Raw genomic sequence first — 14,272 nt, 5'->3', positions numbered from 1 at the left:
AAACTAGAATCTAGTCCTCTTCGGATTAAAATCCTTGGCGCACAAATTACAACAGTAACCGCTGACCTTAATAACTGCTTTCCATGTGACTCGGCATAAAGGAAAAATCCAAGATGGCTTCCCAGACTGGTTTGAAAGAAGTTGTGTCTCTTTATCAAACTCTCATAAAGGAGTGGAACAGAAAACCCGTTGATCTTGAGAAAGTTGGAAAGCTTCTGTCTGGAATGAAGGTGAGTTACATCTTGTGGGTTTCACCGTACTTTCCAGCGAAAGAACATGATACATGGTTGGAAATTCACGTTATCTCGAAACCATGCTCCATATTTCCCGATGAGATGTCCTTTTAATATTCTTAATTAACCCTTAGCATGCTGACTTTGAGTTCAGGTTACAATCCCTTAAACTGACTTTATTTTTAGAAACGCACTTATACACGACAGTTGATCCTTTCAACAGCTTTGAAAGCTTTACTTTTCATCAAATCCCAACAACCTATATATCAAATTAAAGCTTAGGAAATTTCCTTTCTGATTATTCTATTATAATAAACTTTGAACCTGAGTTGCTTTTAAAATTTAGCTATGAAATCATGTTTTTGACAAAAGTTATACATTAACAAATAACACATCATATTAATTTCTTCCAAAAATCATCTGTACAAGCCTACAATGGCAACCAGAGTTAAGCCCTAGTCCACCAACTTGATAAAACAATTCCTGTGACTGTGACAGCATTTTTATTTATTTATTTATTTATTTAATGGATACAGGTGCATAACAATAGGACATAAGTCCCCTACTTGGTTAATACACCCACACCCAGCCCCATAAAATATCCTGAAAAGAAATATCCTGAAAAAAGATCCCTTCCCTGATCCAACTAAACTACAATTCAAATAATCTAAATCACACAGAACATTCTAAAGTATACAAATTAACAACTTAACTTAACTTAACTTAACAAGCACAGACAGAAGAAGTATTTACATGGTGACACTAAAGACAAATTAATTTAAAAGAACAAAAATTGTCACCATCAAAAGCCTTCAAAAGTCTAGTAAAATAAAATGACTTGAAAGAGCTTATAGTGTCTGATTCCTTGATATTTTTAGGTAAACTGTTCCACATCAAAGTTATTCTGTTGATTAAGTAAAAGTCTTGAAAGGAAGACGTACAACAGGCATTTTTCTCAAAACAGTAGCAAGATTGCATATTTGTCAAGTGGACACTTAATCAAATTAGGAATTTATATACATTGTTTGGTTTTGAATTAGTTCAAAACAGTCAGCTAAGTTGTATGGGTCTATGGTCTAAATTCATCTATTTCTGTGTTTGAATTGACTTCAAAACCTAACAAAACAAAAAAAAAAAAAGATGAATAAGGGTTATGATCAATTAATCAATGGTTTCAGCATCCACATTGTCATTATTGGCATCATGTCTTTGAATGTAGGCAGCAACATAGTCCTCAACAGTGTGGTACAACTGGAAGCAGTCTTGCATACAGAGTGCTACTTTACAGACACTGCACTGAAAGCTAGACTCTTTCCTGGCCTCTTCCTTTTATCTCCTGTCCTTTTTAAAATCTTCTTTTGGGCAGGAAAGCAAGCCACACATGCCCGGGTGATGTTGGACTTCTTCCCAGTCCCCAGTATTTCCTCTGGGAAGTGACCTCCAACTTGAAGGTGGGTTAAGCCTTCGGCTGACCTCCTTGGGTGGCCTCTTGGAGTGAGAGAATGGGAGATGCCAGAATTCCTAACAAGCTCCTTCACAAGCTCTCTTTGAAAGGTCCTTTGCAGCACAGGTGACTGGGTTCTTTGCTTGTTCAGGATGTAAGCATTCAGGATGCTGAAGGAAAACAGATGGAAGAACACTTTCTTCCACCACATCATGGTGCGTCACCTGAAGCAAGAATAGGCCACCATCTGATCACACCTGTCAACTGCCCCCATCAACTTGTTGTAGTCATGTACAATCTGGGGTTTAGTGATTGGGCGCCCAGTTCCAGGGTGATTTCGGCCAACTTCTACATCTGCAATGGAATGAACTGATAACAGCATCTGGAATACTTTGCGGTCCTTAAATTTAACTGCTAGCAAAGTTCCATTGTTCTTGACAAACTTGTCACCTTTTTTTTTCACTTGTACCCTTTTAAATTCCTGGAGAATACCTTTCCTGTAGCAGGCTATTCCCAGGCCCCAGTGTTCTGCCTATAGAGCTCAGCAAATAAAGTAGGTGATGTGTAGTAGTTGTCAATATACAAACACCTACCCACATTCAAATAAGGTTGCATGAGCCTCATGACTAAGTTATATGTTTTACCTTGGTAAAACATATAACTTAGGTGGTTCTTGGTTTACACCAGTGTAAATTTCAAACCTACAACAATACCCATTACTTGAGTCACACAACTGGTATGACTTAACACCATACTTATCTGGCTTGTCTGGATTGTACACTTTAAAGTGCACTTTTCCTCTGAATGGAATCACTCCCTCATCTATGCGAATATTTTTGCTTGGCTTCCAGACATCTGAAAAATTCCCAGTGACAACACTGTATAGTGCCAGGCTTGTGTACTGGATTATACCCTTCCTGTCCTAGAGGAACATAATTATCATTATCGCACAAGTGGAAAAAGGTTAAAATGTTCATAAATTTGTCTCTTGACATAATTTGAGGGAAAAAGGGAGTAGACAAAACCTCGTCGGTGGACCAGTAATCCTGAATATTCTCTTGAATCATCAGACCCATTGCAATTATGATGGCAAGAAAAGCTTTCAGATGTCACACCATCCTCAGGCCAATTTCTAAACCTTGAGTACTGAGGTAAATGATCTCTTCACTGTTAAGATGTGATTGTTTCTGTTGCATAGTTATTTGTTTGGATGCAATCTCATCGAATGGGTTTTCAGGGAATAGGAGATGAAAGTAGTCAGAGAGTGATGGATTGTCAGGAAGCTCCACATTCAACCCTCAGTCGATCAGCTGTGAAGTCAAGCCTTTGCGGGATACGATCGCCAAGGACCCAGTTGTCTTCTTTGGTTTCTTCTTTGCTCTCCTCCTTGCCATCACTGTCTTCTTCTCTTCTGTCATCTTCTTCTTCGCTGCTTTCAGAATTATTGGTGTTTTCATCAAAATCGCTATCCTCTCCACCAACAACTTCATTGATAGTTCTTTCATCAACAAATGCAATATTGGCTGCCATCTTTGTTTATCAGTGTTACTGCTCAACAAAACATATTTCATGTGAATTAATTACTCGGATCTTTGGAACTCTGTCGGATGCTTAATTTATGTCCCTTGGGTAGGCCCATGACCGTAAAACTACAGAAGTCTGACATATTCCGAACTTCTCTGCCAATAAAACGATGATGTTCGGAAACCCAGAATATTCTGGGACCCATCCACATGGGTTAAGTTTAATTTTTTTCCAAGACCTGCCTTAACATTCTTAGCTGAGGGTAATGTGAAGGAATATTGATTCATTTGACAAATATCGTTTGCACCACAGTTACCATAACTTGATAAAATCAATGATGAAAATTAATTTTTTGACTTCTAGATGGCTTTGATCCAGTTTTCATTCTTACCAACTTCTTCAGGCAAGCCAACTTACCAGGAACTTCTTTTAGCAAGTAAGTTTCAAGACTGATTCCTTCAACAGTTCTGATTGTATGACTCTACCTTTTTCAACAAGGTTTTGTGTAATTTACACCCACATAGGAATGTTCATGTTTTTCTGCACAAAAATTTTGTCCATAGGAGATGCATTAGAAATTGGTGTTCAATGGAGCATTTTAAAAAAGGACATACCATCATTTGAAAGATACATGGCACAGTTGAAACCATATTACCTTGATTACAAGTAAGGGTATTGAATGAACAATGTAGTTTCTGTGTTAGGTTATGGACAAGTAAGTATCCAAGTTTAATGCTTCATACGTTTAGAAAAGAGACATGGTGGCCTTTAAGTGGGTTCACTGAACTCTGTATTTAAAAGGCCTGGCTCTACCCCTTCTTGCAATGATGTTGGGTTTTGTTCTTGAACAAGATGCTTAAATCTCACAGTGTATGCCTCAACCCATTCAGGAGCATTAATGTTGATGGGTATGGAAAAATTGCCAGGAAAACTCGTTGATTTGTAGTAGGGTCGCCAAAAATGGAATAGCTCTCTTTATTCAAAAGAAGAGAAACTTTACTCCCTATCATTTACCTCATGAGAATAAGCTGCAGGGGCCAGTTATACATGTATCTATGGTGAATAATGCTATCCAATGGATAAATGGCTATCCACCTGATAAGTGATAACAAAATATGCTTTGCTATCCACTGGATAGATATTTATCCAGAGAATAGTACTAGTATTATCCAACCTTTAAAAAACTAGGGCCAGCACAGTAGGTTACGTGTCTGAACAGAAAGTAGTAATGTTTAAATATCTTTAAAATTTTTGGGAATAATCTACTTGATAGTAGTTTGATCTTTGTTGTGTGAATTCCATAGTTGCCATTAAGTGTAGTAACTTAAGCATTGGACTTGTTTAAATTTCACAGGGGCACTTTGGAGGAATCAGTTTATATGTATCAGCTTCTTGGGCTCAATCTGTTGTCTCTTCTTGCACAGAATCGTCTTGCAGAGTTTCATACAGTGAGTAGTAATAAAAAAGGATGAAATGAAATTATCTGCTTTGTCTTTTCCACTTCAGAAGTTAAATACTTTCAAGAGATTATTGAAGCTAGAACCATGTCTGAATATGCCAGTTGGTCCAACAAAAGTTGTCGTTGGTCTAATAAAAACATTATCTATGACAAGATCAATGGCCAACTGGATGAACCCTTTTAATTCCCAAGATCTGATTGTTATTTCTCCTTTCTGGCTGCTAAACATCTCCTCGTAAATTAGTCATGATAATTTTTTGTTAGATTAAGATAACAAGTTTTACATGATAATTTTGAGTATTCTCATTATCTGTTTGCTGGATAATGTATGAATATTATGGGGAAAAGTAATTTGCTTATCATGTAAGGGAGTTAAGGGGTTAAGATGCTTATATTTTGATATTTTTGTCCAACAGGAACTGGAACTTTTACCTGCTAAAGAACTTCAGAGCAATGTGTACATTAGACATTCTGTCTCCTTAGAACAGGTAACGGTCATGTGATTATATGTACTAAAACATATCCCTCAGTTGTACTTAACAACTACCTAAACTGCCACTGAAAATTCAAATATAAATTTTGTTGATACATATTCTATCATTTGAAAAATTGATTTTTATGGAACTTAAATATATGACTCTTCTGTTGTGTGAAATGGGTTTCGACCTTTTGATGCACAGTGTAGTAGTTAAATGTTATTGAAATGTTTTTTGCATTTTGTTTCAATAGTATCTTATGGAAGGAAACTATAACAAGGTATTTCTGTCACCACTAACTTATGTTATGGTATAGTGTTACTTATTTTTAGTTATTGTTACTTGTGTAGGTTGTGATTTGTATTTATTTTTGTAGGTCTTCCTGGCAAGGGGAAATGTACCAGCAGACAACTATCATTTCTTCATGAATATCCTCCTGGATACTCTTAGGTAAGTGAGCTTTAATGATGCAGTAAATGGGTGGCTATCAAAGCTTGGACAGATTTGGTCTTTTATCCACTGTTTATCGTTTGTACTATCTGTTAGTGTCTGTCTGTCTATCTCACTGCTTGTCTCTCAGACTATCTGTCATTGATTATCTGTCCAACTATCTGGCTATAATTTTCTGTTTATACTTTCCATTTCTGTCTATTTGGTTTGTCTGTTGGTCATTCAGTCAATCAGTCGGTGGAAAGCATATGTTTGTTTCTCTGTCCAATGTCCCTGTACATCTCATATGGGGAGAAGACATTCATGCAACTGATGTATCTACAGTTGTCTTTAAACTTATGGTATTTGAATTTACTTGTTTAAGAGATGAAATAGCAGCATGTGCAGAGAAAGCATATGAGCATATATCCTTCCCGGAGGCTACCAGGATACTTTACTTTGAGAGTGAAAAAGATATGGCAGCATTTGCTCAGAAGGTAACTATTATACTTAGCAATATATGTAGGGTTGTTACCTCTGCATTAATTTTGTTTAAAAAGATACTAATTAGGTACTGCATTTATTAAGAAGCACACACCAAAACAATAAATTTTAAATTTGACCAGCACTCATATATTGTTTAAACTCATGTAGTATATTCAGAATGTTAAATGCTTGTGTACTCTTTCCTTTAGCGAGAGTGGACTCTAAAGGAAGATAAATACTACTATTTTGAACCAGACCCAGACAAAGAGATGAAACAAGAAATTCCTTCTTACAAAATGATTAAAAACATGCTGGAGTATGCCAAAGAACTTGAGAGAATAGTTTAAAAGAAGATGTACGAGGAAACAACTCAGAGATTGCTGAGCAATGTACAGTACACTTTTTATTTCATTTGTAGTGTTTGTTATGTAAGTGAACAAATCAAATACAATTACTCAATACTAAAAGGTATAACTTAATTTAACTTTTGATTTTCTAACTTTGGAACTGGTTGTGTACTCAAGGTTGCAAATGTCTTTAGTACTGAGTTGACCAAATCAGCAGTTCCCAACCCTTTTAATATGCTTGTGGTAGGTGTTACAAAAAACACAACAATTGTCCATCAATAATTATACTTAAGGCAATCACATTGTAGAGCAATTTTGTGTCATTATTCTCCACTCTGAACAAAACTCTTATCATTTCCTACAACAGTTATCATGTTATTGAAATGAATTCCAGCTTTATAGAAGATCAAACACAATATACCCCCTCTGCCAACTTGTTAAGAAATTTAAAATCCATAGCCTGTGGACCCTTTTTTTGCTAAATGAAAAAGCAAAAATGCCAAATCTAAAAATTTGTTGATGGCATTGCAATGCACACATTAACAACACGACCAATGCAGTATCCACCTGGAGGAGAGAAAAAAATTGCAATGTGAAAAAAGAGTGATTTAGAGACTGAAAGTATGTCTTTAATAATACATTTTTTTCAGAGTACCCTCTTAAACTCTGGCAAACACTTTTACTAGAAAAATCAAATTATTGATTTCAAACACAAAATGTAACCCTTAACAAACTTTGAATGAGAGGGGGTAGACATTTTAGCTTACACAAGGTCTCCCACATTCAGCAAATATTGATTGATTCTGTTAATCCAGTATTTCAATATTAATATACTAAATTATTCTGAAAGACAAAAATCAATGTAATTGAGTATTTCTTTTACCTTGTTCATAAGCCTTTATGTGGAAGGAATTTGTTGCTCCTTGTATGTCACCATATATCTCATACACATTCTCAAAAAGGATCACAAGCCTTACTGCATCATCAATCACAAAGTTGATGCAGTCACCTAAACACAAAAGACATCATTATTTTTAAGTTTAGGACTGCAACATCTTAACACTGATTTTATGTTCCACAGTGCTGTCAAGTCTTGTGCATTGAGCTTGAGACTCAAGCAACTGATTTCAATCTTATTCATGCTTTCACACTAGAACTATTATTTTTCTTGCATTTAAGGTTTTTGATATAAACTGTTGATTTTTTGGTAGAAAACTGCTGTTTTGGCTAAGTAACTATGAAATTAATTCTCCTTTTAAATATAATTTACTTCTTGTTCCCTTTGGTGTTGCTTAAAACATTTTTTACCAATGGAAATTCTCACTCAGAATTAAAGAATCACCTCTTAGCTACTTGATTTGTTCAAAATTTTCTGGGGGGGGGGGGAGGCATACCCCAATAACCCCCTTCCCCCAAAGCTGATGCCTGGAATGTCACAATTAAAGGCTAAGGTCCCATTTTTACTTCAAGTGGGTTAACTTACTTCTTCATATGAGTTGATTATTGAATGCTAACTAGTGGAGACACTGGTCACTGTTAATAGATATATTGACAGTATATCACTTTCAGAGAAAAAATCTTCCATTTGATAATCATTATTTGTCACATTTACCTATACTGGTAAATCTGCAATCTGTACAAGTTTATACACTTCCTATTTAATTCCTAAGCTATGGTTACCTTTTACACATTTTATGAAATCTATGGCCAGTTTCTCAATTGCTTTGGCAATATCAGTCTCACTGCAATCTTTAAATGCCTTCACCACGTCCATAAGAGCTGTGCCAAACAACTGCAGTCCTTTGAAAATGTTTTTGTTTTGTAAGGCATCAAATGATTCCTTGAACGCTGCTACAGTTTGGTTTCCATCTTCAACACATTTTTCAAAATTAAAGCCTTCTTTGCCTAATCCTGCAGCAATCCCTCTGTAAACTTGAACCCACTCTTTGTCTTCTGTGCCATTGAATACAGTCAGGCTGGAGCTCACTGCATCAAAGAATCTCTTATTTACCCTGGGAGAAAATGATCAAAGTCAGTCAATACACCCTGTAGAATATTCGATCTTGTTTATTTATTCCCATGAGATAAACATACTTAGCAATGGCTGTATAAGGGGTGCTTCAATTTTGATATCATATCCACAAATGGGGCTTTTTCATTATTGTTATTAGCTAGAGTTGCAATTTGGAGTGCTGATTTTTTAGAAAGTTTGTGCTGATACTTGAGAAATAGGCAGTAACACCCACTTACTCAGCAGTACCCATGCAGTGTTAGATGATTAATTTTAATAAAGAACACATACAGGTAGCGGTAGTCATATTTGCCATTGGGAAGATAAGATTTGAAAGTCAGAGATCCTTTAGGTAGTGGGTCTGCATTTGGATTCTGTCCTCCTCCAACATATAAGAAGTCCACATACATTTCATTGTCAGCACCAGATGGGTATACACCTGAAGAAATCAGTGCAAAGGCAATTGTCAGGGTAGATTTTAGAAAAAAGACTTTTTTATTACAGCTGAGTACCCAGATATATTTTAGGAGATAAAATAGCCTAACTGACCTATCCAATCCTTGTGTGTGGCCTCATCAACTGGTACAGACCATGAAACTTTAACTGGACTTCCAAATGCTGCTTGTGTTGTTGACAGGACTAGGGACCGATTCTGCTCAATTATCTCAACATCATCATTAGCACTTAGCTGGAAAAGTGAAAATTAAGTATTATTAACAGAGTTGATAACAAATTGGCCATTTTTAAGAGTTTAAAAGCTGACATTTCAAGTGACAGCCCTTCCCAATCACTCTGACAAAGGGCTAACACTTGAAAAGTCAGCTTTTAAACTCTGTACAGTGGCCAATTTCTGTTATCAACTCAGTTCATAATACTAAATTACCCTGTTATACTCTCCCATTGATGCAGCACCACAGTTTCTTTAGAAACTTAACCTCTCTGTTATTTTGAACACTTGATAGCAAATCCTCAGTGATGACCAGCTCATCTAATCTCACTAAGTAAAAATTTTATGAAAATCATATTACCCTTAAGGTCTGAGAGAACGATATAACTGAACTTACTGCATATGCTGCCCACCATCCTTTGTCATCATTAATGATGGTGGAATGACTGGTCAAGGCTGATACAGGACGCCCAATATATTGCCACGGGTTCCACTCCTTACCACGTTCAAGCTCCCACATGTGCCACAGGCCACCTTTGTTTCCCACTGTGAATATCTTCAAAATAAGACAGTCTTTATAGTTTTACAAACTTGATCAGAAGTAAAATGTCATTTAGCAATTTCTCTAAATAACATGGTGTTTCAAAATGTGTTTATGTTTCAATATTGTTTTAAAATAAAGTTATAATAGTATACTTTATTCTATTTCTTTGACATAGTAATTGCCATTCCATCACTCCCTTAAGGAAACTATGAAAACTGCACACTCTTTAGCCATCTCAAGATATTTAACCCTTTGACTCCAGAGTGATCAGCTTCTAATTTCTCCTTACAATATCACCCCAAAATGACACACTGAGGTCATGAAAATAAAGGAAGTGATCAACAACTGAAGAAACTCTTGATTGTTAAAAAAAATTCTCCTTGTTTAGCACCTTTGGGAATGTTAAGAGAGCTGTATAGAGAATATGGAATCACGCATACTGATTTTAGGGTATAAATGGTTACAGTGTTTTGGGGTTACAGTATTTTTCCAAACCACAGGGCAGTAAAAACTCCATGCTTACCTCAATTCCAAGATGTATATTAGCCCCAATACTCAAAGGATTAAAAGAGGGGTCAGCCATTGGAATCTTGTCACCAATCTTATACCACAAACTCCATGTGCACCACCCCCAAGGGTTTGGAACCTTATCACAGGTTGTTTGCCATATATGGTGAATATAGCCATCATCACCACATATGAACACATTGAGGACACCATTGAATGTACTGTGGCTCATTTGGTGCACTACTGGGGCATGCTGGGTCTCTGGGGCACCATATCCTGTTTCATCCCAGGAAACCCATTTTGTTGGACCTAAAGGTTTCAAAATGTTTTGAATTTTAAGGTATGATTCAGTGCTTGTTTGAGTATTGTATCCTACTATATTATCACAGAAATTGACTTTTTGTACCTGTTTGCCAAGTTCTATACATTTTGTTGTTTTCCATGATGGCAAATGCTTCCAGATACTGAAGAAATAAAGATGTATCATAATTTTCTACCAACAGTAAATGGTTCCTACCAAAACTAATAAATAAGACTTATCCAAGCATTATTGCTTATAACTTGCATTACTATGCACTCTGTTGAATAAACCCAGACTGACTTCCATACCTTTGAGAAACCATTGTAAGCTATTGCCACATCAGAATTTAATGAAACAGATGATCCACCAATAAGAGCCCAGTCTGACCAATTACCATTGACTTGCTGTGACCAGTACAGATGGGAGGATTTTGTCACTGATCTTGAGAAGACAGTCGGCTTATTCTGATAGTTCACTACAGACAAAGTGTCTTTTCCTTTCAGAGTCACTCCTTGAAAGCAATATTTTTTATAGTTTAAAATCTGTAATTCTTAAAATTAGAGTTAAAACTACAAGATTTTTCACCAGACTTGAAGATTTAACTATGAGGGAGAGAGGGATCTTTGGTACATGTTGGGTTTCTACATGTCTATAGGGCAGTTGGGGTTGTGGGGTTTATACAACCCACCTCCTTGTCAAGTTAGGTAAGTAATTAGAAAAAAACAGTTCATATGCCAGTAAGCCTAAAGTAAGACCCCCCCCCCCCCTTTCTTAACTGAAAAAAATCTTGTTTACACCCCTGAGATTCTTCAAACTTTGTGCCTCAATCTTCCCTTTCACGAGAATTGCCTTACAACCATTTTGGGTTTTGGCATGAAATGCTTGACAATGAAGTTATATCAATGTTATAATGTTATATACCTGCTTCAAATGGAATTTTAGCACTGATTGAAAGCCACTTTCCAAACTCAAGAGCTGTGCCATCAGCCTCTTTTTTGAGGAAGTAAACTTGTCCATCATCACATAGACAAAATACAAACGTCTGATTGTTGGAATCATGGATGGCAACTGGGTTTGAAATTATTAATTTCCCTTCAGGAGAGCCCATATCGTGCCTGAATTGGACAAAGGGTAAAATGAAAGACTGGACAAAATTTAAAAAAATTATGCACATGTGTATTGTAAAGAACCTTGATACAGTTCAGTTTTCCAGGTCCTTTTAACTTATTTTGTAAATGGCAAGCATTAGCAACAAGGCTTTTCCTCTTTATAGATATTTACATATTTAAGTTAACGGCAAGACATCTTCTTAAACCCTGAGACAATTAGAATAAAATGGCAGATCTGACCATCACCAGCTACACTCTCCCTTCCTCTCCTCTTCCCCTTCTTCCCCCCCCCCCGGAAACTTTAGCTTTTGTTTAGAGCTTGAACGCGAATAAAGAGATCTAATAAGGCTCATTTCGTTTTAATCTTGAAACCCATTTCAATCTCACGCGGTCACTTGGAAGCGTGTGGTGTTAATTGAAAAAAGGTCATGCTCCAGTCAATGAAATATTTACATAGTCGCTGTGCCCATGATAGATTTCGCACGCTTTGGCAGGATATCGTTTGGAGTTTAAGGTACATATACACTGGGAATGTATCTTTACTTAATTAACAAACTCACCAATTTGACCACTGCTCCTTGGCATACTGCTGGTATCTCAATTTCCCTTGGTTTGCGTGGAAAGCGAAAACAACCTCCATCGGAGGTTGCTTGCTTTTTAGAACGGCTAGACGGTCTTCGATGCTCGCTGTTGGCGTCTTACGTTGATATGATGCACTTATGGAAACATTTACAACTGTTAAAAGAAGAAGTAGCCGGCAAGAGGACATTGCAACTCTTCTATTTCTCCGTGACAAGGACCGCCAGAAAATGTGACTTGTGTTGATGAACGGAGACGATAAACCGGAAATAAAATGTTATCACGAGACTCGCTAGCCTACTTGTAGCCGTACCCTCCCCCGTAAGGTAAAGTGGAAGCAAGAGAACCTCGACTCCGTTTCACCTTGGCGGGGGGAGGGTGCGGCTACACGTTCGCTGGAGACTTGGACGCGGCTAGTCATAGTTAACCCACTCAACCCTGATCCCTGAGGTGTACGTTCACTTACAGCATACAAAATGCACCCAAATTTCGGTGATAACACTTTCATCAAATCATTTTACAATTCAAACGCCTTGCATCCAACAACTTTACTTTGGTAAGCTTTCAAATCATGTCTATTTCCATTGGATAATTTGTTACAAAATGTTCTGTAAGATCCTTGTGGACTAATCTCCCCGTAACACACCATGACAAACTACCAAATTATGTTGAATTTCCTCTTGGACTGGGAATCAAAATACAAGCATGTTAGCGAGTGTACATGACTTCATTTCTTTAATGATGATAAAATTGATAAAAACTGTAACGATAGTATTAGTGATAATAATAATAATGATGATGATGAGAAAGATATTATTGATAACAATTATCGTAGTATGTCTTCCAGTTCTATTCCACAGGTTCCTCTAGGTAAATGTTTTGCCTGGAAATTTACCAAAATTTCGTTAATTTATTTCATCCAAGAAAGCTTATTATACATCTTCAACTTCCCTACTTTCCTCGACTATTTAAAAAAGACGGCTAACGCTCAACAACGTTTTACGTCTTCAACAATCTTCCTCACATCTTTCCAGCTTAGATTCAGCAAGTCACTTGCGCTAATCAAACTTCTGCTAAAGTCCTCAATCTCTGTCCTGCACACCACACAGCGGTGCGATGACTTCTGAAGAAACGCAAGCTTCAACGACTGCCAAGCGCACCAACTGCACACAACCACGTGTTCGCAAGGCAAAGTTTGGATGCACGCTTCAGCTTCTAAACACACTGCACAGCGCTTTTCCACCCAACAACTCGCACTTTCCTTTGTGTAGATTTCCTCCTCACCACGAGGACTTCCTCCGTATAGCTCTAAAAGCGATCAATGATCATTGGAATCTTTTCAACATCTATGGAGTAAAGCTCTTTGAGAAGATGTCGTTGTTGCCTTGTCCCACGATCTCTTTGTGCACGTTTAAATCCGCACCAAAATAAAACCAACGAGGAAAAACAAAGAATGTATACCGCAATCATAGAAATTATCGAAAGTCCACAGAATTTGAAAATTAAGATGCTGGAAATGTGGTTGAAACCTAAAAGACCTGAAAATGCGGAGAAAACTTTAACAAAACTCCAAAATCGAAAGAAGGACCCGGAAGGTGAATCCATATATTTTTTTCCCTTGGCTCTTGTCAGGAAACCAAAAGATACGTGAATCGATTTCAAAACTTAAACTCCAATTTTCTTTCTATGGCAAGATCCTTTGACTATCCAGCTGTTAATATTAATAGGGAGATTTAGCTTTGCACGAGACCCGAGCCTGTTTTTCCACCAGTCAGCCATGAAAAGAAAATCTATACCACCTGTAGTCTGTGTCTTACCTTTGGTAGAATGAGAAGCACAGGTCGAACTAACTTCAAACGGAGGCTTCGCAATACAATTTTATTTCACTCCTTTTTTTTTTATTTGGGATGAGTAACGAGAATTACGTAGCATATAACAAGGTCTTCATTTTATTAGCGCCGCATGATAGATTTGAGACGAGTCGGGGAGAGGTTTGCCGGGAGTCTGGCACCAATAGTACCCATTAGTCAGTGCTAAACGTAGATCTTTTGCAGTCCTCTCGCTCGCCTGCGTTGTTAGCACGCTTGAAAGATTAACAATGAGGGTCTACACGCAGACTAAGATTTACGTCAATTTTTCACAATCCCTGTAGATCG

General features: G+C 37.1%; 2 protein-coding genes and 2 pseudogenes across 2 annotated transcripts; 1 reads left to right on the top strand and 3 right to left on the bottom strand.

Moving 5' to 3' along the window:
* Window positions 1-96: 96 nt before the first annotated feature.
* On the top strand, window positions 97-6,518 carry LOC131774029 (26S proteasome non-ATPase regulatory subunit 8-like). Its single transcript, XM_059090043.2, has 9 exons — window positions 97-230; window positions 3,565-3,637; window positions 3,765-3,867; window positions 4,556-4,649; window positions 5,077-5,148; window positions 5,390-5,416; window positions 5,513-5,586; window positions 5,951-6,062; window positions 6,261-6,518. The coding sequence occupies exons 1-9, from the start codon at window positions 114-116 to the stop codon at window positions 6,396-6,398; spliced, it is 810 nt and encodes a 269-aa protein (XP_058946026.1). The 5' UTR covers window positions 97-113; the 3' UTR covers window positions 6,399-6,518.
* On the bottom strand, window positions 1,395-1,951 carry LOC136282153 (piggyBac transposable element-derived protein 4-like; annotated as a pseudogene).
* On the bottom strand, window positions 6,433-12,386 carry LOC131774020 (uncharacterized). The gene is made up of 11 exons (XM_059090031.2): window positions 12,098-12,386; window positions 11,350-11,543; window positions 10,737-10,939; window positions 10,534-10,591; window positions 10,144-10,436; window positions 9,474-9,632; window positions 8,959-9,097; window positions 8,701-8,848; window positions 8,079-8,410; window positions 7,282-7,407; window positions 6,433-6,965 (listed from the first exon to the last, which is right to left on the bottom strand). The coding sequence occupies exons 1-11, from the start codon at window positions 12,304-12,306 to the stop codon at window positions 6,904-6,906; spliced, it is 1,923 nt and encodes a 640-aa protein (XP_058946014.2). The 5' UTR covers window positions 12,307-12,386; the 3' UTR covers window positions 6,433-6,903.
* A 574-nt stretch (window positions 12,387-12,960) lies between these two features.
* LOC131775222 (uncharacterized) lies at window positions 12,961-13,810 on the bottom strand (annotated as a pseudogene).
* Window positions 13,811-14,272: the final 462 nt, after the last annotated feature.

Source organism: Pocillopora verrucosa, chromosome 7 (genome assembly GCF_036669915.1).
Source record: "Pocillopora verrucosa isolate sample1 chromosome 7, ASM3666991v2, whole genome shotgun sequence".
Taxonomy (NCBI): Eukaryota; Metazoa; Cnidaria; class Anthozoa; order Scleractinia; family Pocilloporidae; genus Pocillopora; species Pocillopora verrucosa.
Note: the sequence above shows the minus strand (reverse complement) of the source record. Positions and strands in the feature narration are given on the sequence as shown.

What these genes read in the sequence shown, in the direction of transcription:
- LOC131774029 (XM_059090043.2), top strand. Translation starts at nt 114, where the DNA reads ATGGCTTCCCAGACTGGTTTGAAAGAAGTTGTGTCTCTTTATCAAACT. An exon ending in CCAGGAACTTCTTTTAGCAA is followed by an intron (nt 3,638 to 3,764) that starts GTAAGTTTCAAG and finishes TTTTGTCCATAG; the next exon opens with GAGATGCATTAGAAATTGGT. An exon ending in CCATATTACCTTGATTACAA is followed by an intron (nt 3,868 to 4,555) that starts GTAAGGGTATTG and finishes TAAATTTCACAG; the next exon opens with GGGCACTTTGGAGGAATCAG.
- LOC131774020 (XM_059090031.2), bottom strand. Translation starts at nt 12,306, where the DNA reads ATGTCCTCTTGCCGGCTACTTCTTCTTTTAACAGTTGTAAATGTTTCC. An exon ending in AAGGAGCAGTGGTCAAATTG is followed by an intron (nt 11,544 to 12,097) that starts GTGAGTTTGTTA and finishes TGTCCAATTCAG; the next exon opens with GCACGATATGGGCTCTCCTG. An exon ending in CACACACAAGGATTGGATAG is followed by an intron (nt 8,849 to 8,958) that starts GTCAGTTAGGCT and finishes TGATTTCTTCAG; the next exon opens with GTGTATACCCATCTGGTGCT.